Source organism: Macaca thibetana, chromosome 7 (assembly GCF_024542745.1).
Source record: "Macaca thibetana thibetana isolate TM-01 chromosome 7, ASM2454274v1, whole genome shotgun sequence".
NCBI lineage: Eukaryota > Metazoa > Chordata > Mammalia > Primates > Cercopithecidae > Macaca > Macaca thibetana.
Genome location: NC_065584.1, coordinates 140,567,161 through 140,579,213, shown reverse-complemented (window position 1 = coordinate 140,579,213; position 12,053 = coordinate 140,567,161). Strand labels below are relative to the sequence as shown.

The following is a 12,053-nucleotide window of genomic DNA, read 5'->3' as shown; positions in this document are numbered from 1 at the left end:
TGTACTCACAGATGTTAAGTGAGTAGTGAAGACTGACCCTTTCCTCCCTGAAAGGATCTCTCACTCTAGCAATAAGATCTCCTCAGTCTGATACTATTTGCCATCCCTCCCATTGCTGGTCTTCAACTCCCTGCGGGTCCTGGAAGGCCGGAAAAGGCTTACCACCACACTCCGGTCAGCACCGCCGCTAGAGGGCAGCCCGCGGCTGCAGCTTCGTGAGCCCTCTACTGGCTGCTGGGGTGACCTGGCTCTTTTATGGAACCCATTAAAAACTCTCAGAAGTTGCACTTGGGAAGCCAGCCTGTGTGACACCCGGTAGCGAAGTTTTTAGGAAACGTCTTGGTTCTCAGCTTCCTTTTCTTAAGGCCTTTGGCAGGCCTCAGATACGTTACCCCCTTGATGAGTCTCCCACTTCCTAAGGATCTCCCCCTCCCAGGGTGTTGCAACTTGGAGTCATCATTCTCTCTTGGCAAGGCAAAAAATTAGAACCTTGGGGGAACTTGGCAACTTTCCTCAACGTGATATAGGGCATACACATACACACACACACACACGTATATATATATACCTACAATTCAAGAATTTTCAGCGTTAATTCCAGTTTCAGCATAGCTTGCAAGCTCTGGAATTAAACTTCCAGGACTCAAATTTTGGCTCCTGCATTTGCTAATTGGGTAATTTTAAGAATGTTAATTAACCTAAGCTTCCATTTCATCTGTAACAGCGGGAGAATAATACCTACATCATACACTTTTGGGGAGGAATAACTATGATAATGTATGGAAAGTGCTAGTCTGGCACATAAAGTGTTCAACAAACATTAGCTATTTTTATTCTTTAAAGCTTCTGTCTAGTGCACACCATGTCTATCAATTTGGTCCAGAAAAATACTGTCTTCACACACCCACATGAAGATATGTATGCAAAATGAATTTCATAAACCACCTATAGTTTCCTAAAGTGGCTAAGCTAATAAAGACCTCAGAGAATGGAAAAGGGGGCTCATGTGTGATGCAATTCGTGCAATGGGTAGTTGAAGCACAGCGTAATCCAAGAGGCCACGGTGGGGGTTGGGGGGCGCTGTGTTTCGCACACAGGTGTTCTTTCTCCCCGCACCCCCACCCTCACCCCTCACCACGTGCAAGCATTCAGTGTGAGTCTGCGCCTTGAGTCTGTGGGCCAGGACAGAGTGCACAGTGGACAAAAGCAAGAGGGTTTCAGGCCAAGGCAGGGAACTGAGAACTCAAAGGCCTGGGAACCCAAGCCAATCAGATTCACCATCCACTAGGAGTCTAAAAGGTGGCAGAGCCTCACAGCCCAAAGTCCACTCACAGCAGGAAAGTGGCCAGAGGATCTGACAGGTAGAAACCCGATAGAGACTCTATCAGAAAAGTTAAAGCTGAAGGGCTCATAACACCCACGGGCTCAAAGAAAGGTCAGTGTGAGCTGAACAGCTGTTCCATTTGGTGCCAGAGGCCTTGGCTGTTGTATTCTACATCCTGGCAGCCTCCCTGATCAGCCCCACCTAGAAAAGCCAATTCTTCTGCTCTTAAAGGAGACTCACTTATTTGTAGCAAAGCTATCATTTAGGTATGAATGGGAAGGGGGGGAACGGTGCGGAGTCTGCGGGGGGAGGGCGGGTGTTCAACGGGCTCCAAAGGAAGGAGCTCGTGGCTGAAGCCTGAGCCTCCATGTTGTGAGTACTACATGCGTTTCTTTCAGAGGCAGACAGGGGCCTTGGCTGCAGGGACCCTGACAAGCCGCGACTTGAGCTATGCTTTAGAGCCTGGATTGAATTGGGAGCGGTATAAAGGAGGAGGGAGGGCATGCCTGGAAAGGGGGTGGGGTGGGGTAGGGAGGTGGAGGGGAACAGCATGAGCAAAGGCACGAAGGAAGAATGAATCTGCTGCGCGTTGAGGATGGCATAGAGACTTCCCTGATTGGAGCCGGGAGTTCTTGCAGGGGGATGGAGGCCGCTATGATTGGATAGCTAAAGTGGGGCCAGATTTGGAGGGCTTTGAATGCCCGACCGAGGAGCACTGAACCCAGCTTTTGACTCGCGATTTCCGTTCAAAACCGAATTACCTAAAGGGTGGTTAATTCCAACGTGTGTTCCTCTTTGGGGGCTTCTGAAAAGTCGGTTTATCGTCTTACCTGCTTCAGTTCTCTTCATTTACTCAGGGAGGAAGTAATCCTCACATGTGCAGGGGAGGGGGTATAATGATTTCTCTTCACTTGCTTTGAAGATGCCTCCCCCGCCCCAAATCCCACTTCCACGCCAAATATTATTAAATTTGGTTTCTCCTCCTCCTCACGCAAGTTCTCTTTCTCTCGCCAGCACCTCCCCCACGTTTTCCTGCTCTCCACCAGTCGGGCCCGACTCCTCCCGGCCCCCAGCGGCGCGCTTCCCCGGCCCGCTGGCCCGCGCCGCCCTCCGCGCCGTGCACCCCCCTCCCGGCCCGTCGCGCCCGCGGCCCGCACACCCTGGTCCACGCCCCCCCGGCGGAGCGGTAGGTGTTGTGCGGTCTGCGCCGGGCCGCAGTGCGGCTGCGCGCACTGTGCTGCCTCCGGGGCTGGCAGGGCAGCGGCGGCCGCGGCGGCGGCGGCGGCGGGGCCGGGAGCGAGCGGCGGCGGCGGCGTGGGGAGTGGCGTGGAGCGGAGCCTGGGGCTGCAGCAGCGCGGGGACCCCGGAGTAGAAAGCCCCGGGGACAAGGAAGGAAGGCCCGGCCGCCAAATCCCTGAGCAACCGTTCTTCTTGGATTTTGGGGGGAGCCTGCCCCCCCACTTCGTCTTCAAACGCCCCCAACTCACCCCCCACAGCCCCGGCCGCTGACGGGAGGAGGCGGCGGCGGCAGCGGGGGGCTGAGGGGCGCCGCCATGCCTCTCCCGCGGTGAAGCACCCCGGCCGTGAGGAGCCGCTGGTCTCCCCGGTGATGTCCCCCAGGCGGCAGGCGAAAGCGACTCACTCGAGCCCTGGGGTAAAGGCCTAGCTTATCCAGCTTCCTTCCTCCTCCTCCTCCTCCTCTTCCCCTCTCCCTCCCCCTCCTTCTCCTCCTCCTCTCCCCCCCTTCGTCCTCCCCTCCCGGTCTCTTCCCTCACCCTTCCCCGCGCCCCCATCTTTCCCTCCCTCCCTCCCACCCCTCCAGCAGCGATGGCAGAGGAACAACAACAGCCGCCACCACAGCAGCCTGATGCCCATCAGCAGCTTCCCCCCAGCGCCCCCAACTCGGGGGTGGCCCTGCCAGCCCTTGTGCCCGGGCTGCCAGGGACAGAGGCCAGCGCGCTGCAACACAAGATCAAGAACTCCATCTGGTAAGAGGATCCTCCATCGCTGGGGTGAAAAAGCCCAGGCACATTTCTGCTGCAAAGTGGGTGGGGGGCGGCGGGCGGGGGAGCGGAGGAGGAGGTTGATGCTTTCATTGAATGTGGCTTTCCCCTAGTCGGGTGCACATTTGTAGGACCTCTGGAGGTGTAGGGACTTTGCATCAATCAGCCCCTGTCTCCTTAGCTAAAAAATGCTTTTACCCCCTCCTCAATTGTGAGTGCAGATAAACAAGTTTTTTGGTTTTATTTTTTCACTCATTGTAACAGAAATATGGGTCGGAATTAAGTCATATTGCATGATGGTGGCATGAATTTGGAACTGGAGAATGTGAAATGTGTTTACTCCTTTTTGCAGCCGTAGAAGGAGGAAGAAGTGTATTGTGAATTTTCACCAAACAGATATCCAAACAGATATTGTGCGTAAGAATATTAATATGCAGCACAAAACCTAATGTGTCTCTTCCTTTTCAGTTGGGTTAGCTGCTGTTTCTGAATGTTTTTGCCTCCTTTATTCTAATATTAAATTTCTTTTTCAGGGAATATATTCTTTGCATTGATTGTGAAGAAAGTGCTTCTTTAGTATAAAATATTTTAAGATGGTAGTTTACAACAAAGTGTGTTGGGTTTTTTTTTTTTTGCTTAAAACATAGGGAATCAAATGTCTTGCCATTTGTGTGTCTTTTTAAAAGAAACCATTGATGGAATATGTTTGGCTATTTTACTTTCTCGTATGAAAATTTACAGTATTTCAGCATTAGATTAAACTCCTCAAGTCTAGTGGGAATCTTTTAATAATTAAATACACCGAGTTAAGTCCATCCACTGTTAGAGCCATTGCAATATTCTTTGAACGTGAACTTGCATTGTTTTGTAGGATTCTTCATTAACTGCCTTTTTTTTTTAACTGCCAATATTTTTTAAATGGAAAGTAATATTTGGAATTTTGCCTAAGAGATTGCTTTTAATAGAAGTATGAAAAGAGAATTTCATATGGTATTTTAAAAAGCCTTGATTTTGAAAATGGAAATGAAATCTTTGCAGGGACATCATTGAATATGAGTACTAAAATATCAAAACTCATTTTCTCATTTTGAAAACATATCGTAAAGCAACTGGCATTGCATGTACAGTATTTACACATTTTTAAAGTGATACTTTTTAAATTCAAGATTAAGGTTAGTTATACAGTAATTTTCATTATTTTCTTGGCATACATCCATGCCGTCATGATGCTGATATGAAGTAGGTCAGTGCAGGCTTTAATAGTTTCATCAACAGTAGTTGGCAGTTGAATATCTTGCTTTCAGTTTTAATTTTAAAATGAAGTTTAAATATTTTAAAGGAGTATTTTTTTGGCTTTGACAGTAGTCATATTGTGGCAACTTGAAAATAGGTCCGATAAATATGATTGGGGGGTGTGTGTGTGTGTGTGTGTGTGACAGAAAGCAGTCTTTATTCTTCAGTGGATACCCTCACCCCCTTATTAAAGCTATAATTTAAGAAATGGTGAATATCTTGCTTACCATCAAGGTTTTCACAAAACCAATGTTGTTGTTTTTTTTAACCTCTAGTAACGTGATGTAACTTTGTGTTTCTGAAATCATCATTAAATTGAATTAAACAACTTGATTTTTACATTCAGATGTGGCATATCCAAGTTAATGGAGTAAAATATTTTAAGAGAGACAAATTTTAAAAGTTGATTTAGTAATGTATATTTTAATTTATTATGAGAACAAGAGGGGAAGGAATCTTCACTTTATAGTTTTAAAATGAGTTGTAGAGGCAACTGAGTGAAATGTTTAAATAATGATGACAGTCGAGTGCACTTTTTGGTAAATAATGTGTAAATTTAATTATTCTTTGATATTTGCATATCCATTACAGCTGAACTGCTCTGACTTTAACATGAGAAAAACTTCTGAAGTAGAGTGCTCTCCAGTTTTTGGTGCTTGCTCTCAAAAAATAATGGGCAACAAACACGTGAATCCCAAAATATGAAATTTTGTATTTTTGTTTTAAAATTGTAATGGTATACTTACTAGCATCTAATGTTCAACTTTAGAAATCCTATTTGCAAAAATGATTTTTATATACTTAAAATTTCAGAATAAACATTTGTAGAGAGTAAACAAGATTAGTGAATATATTTAATAGTCTCATACCCCCTGCTCCACAAGAATGGATTTGTATTATTCATCAAGTGACTATATAAAATAAAGATATCAAAAGTGAAAACTCCTTTACTACCATGTTCTCCTAAGAAATAGTATATTTGTATTAAATTTAAATAATTTTAATAGATGATTGCAGTTATTTAGATATTTCACATTTTTGAGGCAATAATATTATTTTACAAATTATTCTATCACCTGATAATATTCTGAGAGACTATCAGTTTTGTACTACTTCCTGAATCATCCTTTGGTACCATTAATGAGAATTTAAAATTACTCTCAAAAGAAATGTGACATTTAAAAATTATCAAATGGGTTTTGCCTTTGGTTTATCATAGTTTCTAAATTACTGGGCTTGCATATCACAAACAAGTCTGTACTTGTCCTCCTACTCTACAAATATAAATATAGTATGTGATGTAGGCCTTTGACTGGACAATGAGTTATTTATCAGTTCATAATTAATTCTGTTTATTAAACTAAAATACTGTTTGATAAAAGTACGCCCATTGAAATATCAGGCATTAAATGAGTCTGGAAAAAAAGCATTCAAAGTTAATTGGAAACTATTTCTTAAGAGTTGGAAATATATTTTAAAGGTAATTATAGAAAGTAAGTTAGTACAAAATTGACACTGTTATGTTTCTATAACACGGTTATGAATACCTTCAACTGAAGTCTAGGTTAACAAGCTTGCATGTTTCTGATTCTTACTCCATAGACAAAAGGTCCAAATCACTGACACTACTCACTAGAAAGGAGATTTGTTAGTAGGCATGTGCTTTAGTACTGAATATGGTGTAAGGTTATTTGTATTTTCTAAAAAGTAGAATTCCAAAATAAGCTTATTGTTGTTTAAAAAAAAAAAACTAGTAACCCATGTATTTTACCTAAAACAAGGCCACAACCCAACCTAACTGCAAACTACTTTTAGCTTAAATTGCACCCCTCTTTGGTTACCTCAAAAAAAAAAAAAGAAAGAAAGAAAGAAATAGCAAAGCAAGTTTTCCCTTCCTCTGATCTCTCAGTGTCTTCCTAGTTTAGTGAAAATTTTTTAGTGTAAGCAACAATAAACAAATTTATTAAGTCCTTTTATTTACCTTCTTAGGGCAGTTTTACTTGAAACCCTGATAGAATAAAATTGCTATGGAAAAAATAGGATTGATATGGTTTCTGCCTGTTTGTGAATTGAGATCATACCTACATGAGTGGGAGTGAATAACATGCATGCAGTGAGGCTGTAACATAGATACAGGTTGATCATCCCTAATCCAAAATCCCCCAAAATTCAAAATGCTCCCAAATCTGAAACACTCCAAAATCCCAAATGTTTTTAGTGCCACGAGTGAAAAATTCCACACCTGACTTCATTGTATCATGCACAGAATTATTTAAAATATTGTATAGGCCAGGTGCGGTGGCTCACGCCTGTAATCCCAGTACTCTGGGAGGCCAAGGCGGGCGGATCACCTGAGGTCGGGAGTTCAAGACCAGCCTGGCCATGGTGAAACCCCGTCTCTACTAAAATTACAGAAAATTAGCTAGGGGTGGTGGTGTGCACCTATAATCCCAGCTACTTGGGAGGCTGAGGCAGGAGACTCGCTTGAACCCAGGAGGCTGAGGTTGCTGTGAGCTGAGATCACGCCATTGCACTCCAGTCTGGGCAACAAGAACGAAACTCCGTAAAAAAAAAAAAAAATTGCATAAAAATTCAGGTTATGTGTATAAAGTGTATATGAAACATAAATGAATTTCTTTTTTTTTTTTTTTTTTTTTTTTTTGAGATGGAGTCTCACTCTGTCCCCCAGGCTGGAGTGCAGTGGCGCGATCTCGGCTCACTGCAAGCTCCGCCTCCCGGGTTCACGCCATTCTCCTGCCTCAGCCTCCTGAGTAGCTGGGACTACAGGTGCCCGCCACCGCGCCCAGCTAATTTTTTGTATTTTTTTATAGAGACGGGGTTTCACCGTGGTCTCCATCTCCTGACCTTGTGATCCGCCCGCCTCGGCCTCCCAAAGTGCTGGGATTACAGGCGTGAGCCACCGCGCCCGGCCGTAAATGAATTTCATGTTTAGACTTGGATTACGTCCCTAAGATACTCATTACACATATGCAAATATTCCAAAATCCAAAATAATAAATTGGAAGCACATTGGACGCGGTGGCTCACGCCTGTAATCCTAACACTTTAGGAGGTCAAGGTGGGTGGATTGCCTGAGCTCAGGAGTTTGCAATGAGCCTGGGCAACACAGTGAAACAGCGTCTTCCCTAAAATACAAAAAATTAGCCCGGTGTGGCATCGTGCGCCTGTAGTCCCAGCCACTTGGGAGGCTAAGGCAGGAGAATCCCTTGAACCCAGGAGGTGGAGGTTGCAGTGAGCCGAGATCGTGCCACTGCACTCCAGCTTGGGCGACAGGGCGATACTACGATTCAAAATAAAAAAGTAAAAATAATAAATAAATAAACAAATCGGAAGCACATATGATCCCAGGCATTTCAGATAAGAGATAGTTAGCTTGTATTAAACTCGTACCTGAAAATTCAAAAGAAATCCTGATGTTTTATTTTAGAAAATATTCCAATACTGCATTTATTCAAATTCAGGGATTCTTAAAAGAATTTGTTATCAATTACTGTTTTTATTTCTGTAACTTTATTTGCAGGTGAGACCTCATAAACCTCTTCTTAAAACGGTCATATAAGATCTGTCGTTTTGACCACTTTATGGAAAGAGATAAACAGTGACAGAAGACCTGTAAGATTCCACTGATTCCTTATTAGACCCTAGAAAAAATGCTGGGATCAGAGTTCCTTATCTTTATTCAATCCTGTAAAGCATATATACTTCTGTATCTGCTATATTTTAGGCTTAAAATTATAATAAAAGTAGAATTATATATATGATCTGTTTTGGATGTTCTCTGAATTCTAGTTAAAACCAAAATTGAAAATTTTGTTTTACTTTCTTATGATGATGACAATCAACATCTAGATATTAAGTGATTAATCTCTTGTTTCCATCCTAGTTACAGGGAGCTAAGTTTGGTGATCCAAAAGGTTCACATAGTGATGCCATATTAGTGCTGATTTTTCAGTCCCCCATCCTAGAATGCAGTGGTTCATTTTTATTCTTGGTTTTTGAATCAGGTGGTTTATTAACTCTGTCGAGAAATACTGTTCCCTCAACTATAGTGGGAAACATGTACTATAAATTCATAACTTTAGAGTTGACTTTAAGTGGAAGTCTGTGATTTTCATTTTGCTTTAAAAATAGAGACTGATGCAGCTGGCTTCCATATATTTTTGATTAGTAGGTTGACTTGCTGCCTACCCTGAGTTTAGCCTGTCTTCAATACCAAGCACACAAAAGACTTAGAATGCATTTTGCATATCCGTATTGAGCCTAGCTGTGTCCCAACAGGATTTCTGGTTCCAGGAGGAAGGCAATTCCTTGCTCTGCTATGATTTGAAACTGATAAAATTGTCTTCCCTGTTGACAAAAGTTAATTGCAAGTTAAGCAGTTTCAAGCCTGTTGATTTTCTTGTTTAGGTTGGGTAGCAGATATGTACGTGTGTAAATAATTGACCAATTTGCTCTCTCCATTGAAAGGTGTCTTGAATGATGGCATGTGCAGGACTGATTTGATTTATGTCTCACTGTAAATTTTTGGTATTATTTGGGGAAAATGAGCTTCATAGTGGTAGAAAAGACAGAAGTGTCTTGTTATGAAAGATGGATTAAGAATTATGTTGCATTACTTTTTCCATTAGAAAATAATAATGCTAAAATTGTACAAATGAAAATTAAAATAAGCCGTATCATTTACTTATATTTGAGGACTTTAAGAACAGTTTGTAAGTACTCAAATGAGTATCTGCTATATACAAAGTATTATACCAGAGACTGGCATTTGAGGAATGCCCATTCACTTGTAATGTTAACCTTGTAAAATTGACCTAAGCAAAAATACGCAATAAAACTTCTCTTTTATTCAGCTAGGGGACCAGGAAAAGAAGTGACAAGTGTCAAGGTATGCATTGTGGAAAAAGTAGACCTTAGTTTCCTCATTTACAAAATGAGAGATTTGTACTAAGTGACCTTGAAGGTTCCTGAGTTTCTAACTCTGTTACTGAATCAATATTGACAACAATAATAAAACTGTAAGCACAGTGAAAGACTAATATGACTAATTTATCATAGGCAATCAATAGAACATTTTCATTGGATGAATTATTAGGATTTGTCAGTGTTTCCTTGGGTGTTAGCTGAGGAGGACTTGCTTATTGCTACCTTGTGCAAGGGTTCTGTTATATGAGATTACTGTGCAAATCTTTATTGAGCATATATTACATTTAAAGTAGTTAAGAGCTGTTTATTGTGCAAAAGTAAGGCTATGCAGTAATCCTGGTTGTTGGGGAGTTTACTAACTTCTGGTTGAGAGATTGTAGTAGGGAGGCTGTTTGTGTGCTGCTTTTGTTTTGTCTTCTTTATAAAGGGATGCTCAATGTTTAACCTTATCCCAAAATAGTAATGTAATATTTTAAGGTAGTGAATGTCATATTGTAAATTCAATTATATAAAGTATGTACTCTTTTCAGAATAATTTAGTGCAGCATTGAGCTTCACAGCTGTTTCTCTTCATCTAGGATAGACATTTTAATAAGTAATCGTGACAGAATGTTCTTTGTAAATTATAAGGAACATGTTAGTAAGATGGTTATTCCACATCTCTGAGCAAAGTAGACCACTCTTGTCCAGTGCCTCCTATTCTACCATTCTCTTTCTGTTTAGTCTTTTAGTTGCTTTCTCTTCTGCTTTCTGGAGGGTTCTAAGTTCAAGTTAAAGATGAGCAGCATGGGCCAATAGGAGGAAGAATCTTCCTGCCTTGGGTAGGATAATAAAATAAGGAACAATACGCACTAAGTCCTTAATGCACTTAGTTGCTGACTATGAGATTAAGATATTCGGCACTCAACCCACATAAATAAAAACCTTAAAACATGATTTTTCTTTTTTTGCAATTGTGGATAAGCATTTACTTTTTCTATTTCATGAACTATATGCCTCTTATTTATAAGACAAAATAGAAACATGAGGTTTGGTTAATTATGTACAACCTCTGTATCAGGCATCTATTACTGTAGCTCATATATATGTATGTGTGTGTGTGTATATATATTATATATAAGTTGTGTGGGAGGTGAAGTTTTCTATTTCCTCGTAACTGAGCACAAATTGAAAAATGCTGATATTCCTTGCTATTTGAGTCTTGTTTTTTTTTTCCCTGAGTGCAGAGAGTGAAAGGTCAGAAAGTGACAGATTCCAATCTGTTATGTCTTGGATTTTTGGAAGGCATGAGTCCATATGGTACACAGTACCATGTCTTCCAAATAGCTTTATCTAAAATAAAAAAATAAATTATCTGAACCCATTTGTTGTCTAAATTGGGATAGCAAGGGTTTAGATAGCAAAGGATACCTTTACACCCTTTCCAACACAGGATTAGCAAATTGATTTGAACTTGCATGCAAAGTCTGATTGATTCGTGATATTTCTAGCAAGGGCATGGGAATAAGAAGTAATGATACACATGCCCTGTAATTGCCACCCTTTTTCTTTCTGAAGTCAGTAATGTTTAGAATTTGAGCTCTCTTATAGATGAAGCATTAAAACAATGGCTGTCTTGGGGAGGGAGAGTCACTAGGGCTATTGTCTTTCCATTTAGGATGCCTAATTTTAAGGTATAAACCAAGCATGGAGAGCACTTGGGTTTGTGTGTTTTTCTGTTTTTCTGTGACTTTTCTATTTTGAGCTCCTGTATTGCCAAGTAGCTACAAGATGAGAACAGGGCACTTTGGGAGGCGGAGATGGGTGGATCACGAGATCAGGAGATCAAGACCATCCTGGCTAACATGGTGAAACCCCATCTCTACTAAAAATATAAAAAATTAGCCAGTCACGGTGGTGGGGCCTGTAGTCCCACCTACTCAGGAGGCTGAGGCAGGAGAATCGCTTGAACCCGGGAAGCAGAGGCTGCAGTGAGCCAGGATCGTGCCACTGCACTCCAGCATGGGTGACAGAGTGAGACTCCATCTCAAAAAAAAGAAAAAAGAAAAAATGAGAACAGGGAATTACTATATGAAGTGGCTGCTTCAGTTTGCACTATCCATAACCCTTTTTCTTTGCTTCCATTATCTTATTTCTCTGCTTATGTATGTGCTGGTCTGGTCCTATTACCTGCTACCTTAAGAATGTTGTTTCTGCTGATATAAATGTCTAACTTTAAGATCCAGTTCGTGAAGCATGTCTCACGAACCTTTCCTCAACTCCCAGGGAAACAATGATCTAAGTTGTGTAATTTAATATTTTTCAGTAGTTTAGACTGGCCTTACCTAAGATGAGTCCATTTTAGTGAGTTTTTACTGAATTTAAATGAAACACTCTCATTTTCTAATACGTAAAGTTGATAGGAATTTGTAGATCGAATATATCTGAAACAAAGTTATTGCTTGCAGAATCAGTAGTTTACAATATGACAGTAAAATATGTTATTT

At 41.3% G+C, this 12,053-nt stretch overlaps 1 protein-coding gene across 2 annotated transcripts in view; it reads left to right on the top strand.

The window, feature by feature from the left end:
- Positions 1-2,630: 2,630 nt before the first annotated feature.
- The window catches only part of RFX7 (regulatory factor X7), a 159,199-nt gene continuing 149,776 nt past the window's right edge, over positions 2,631-12,053 (top strand). Inside the window, exons 1-2 of one of the 2 annotated variants that reach the window (XM_050796774.1) lie at positions 2,631-2,978; positions 3,150-3,312. In XM_050796774.1, coding sequence (XP_050652731.1) covers positions 3,152-3,312 — 161 coding nt within the window. In that variant the 5' untranslated portion in view covers positions 2,631-2,978; positions 3,150-3,151. Of the gene's footprint in view, positions 3,313-12,053 lie in introns of both variants that reach the window. The other variant, XM_050796773.1, reaches the window with a different exon arrangement.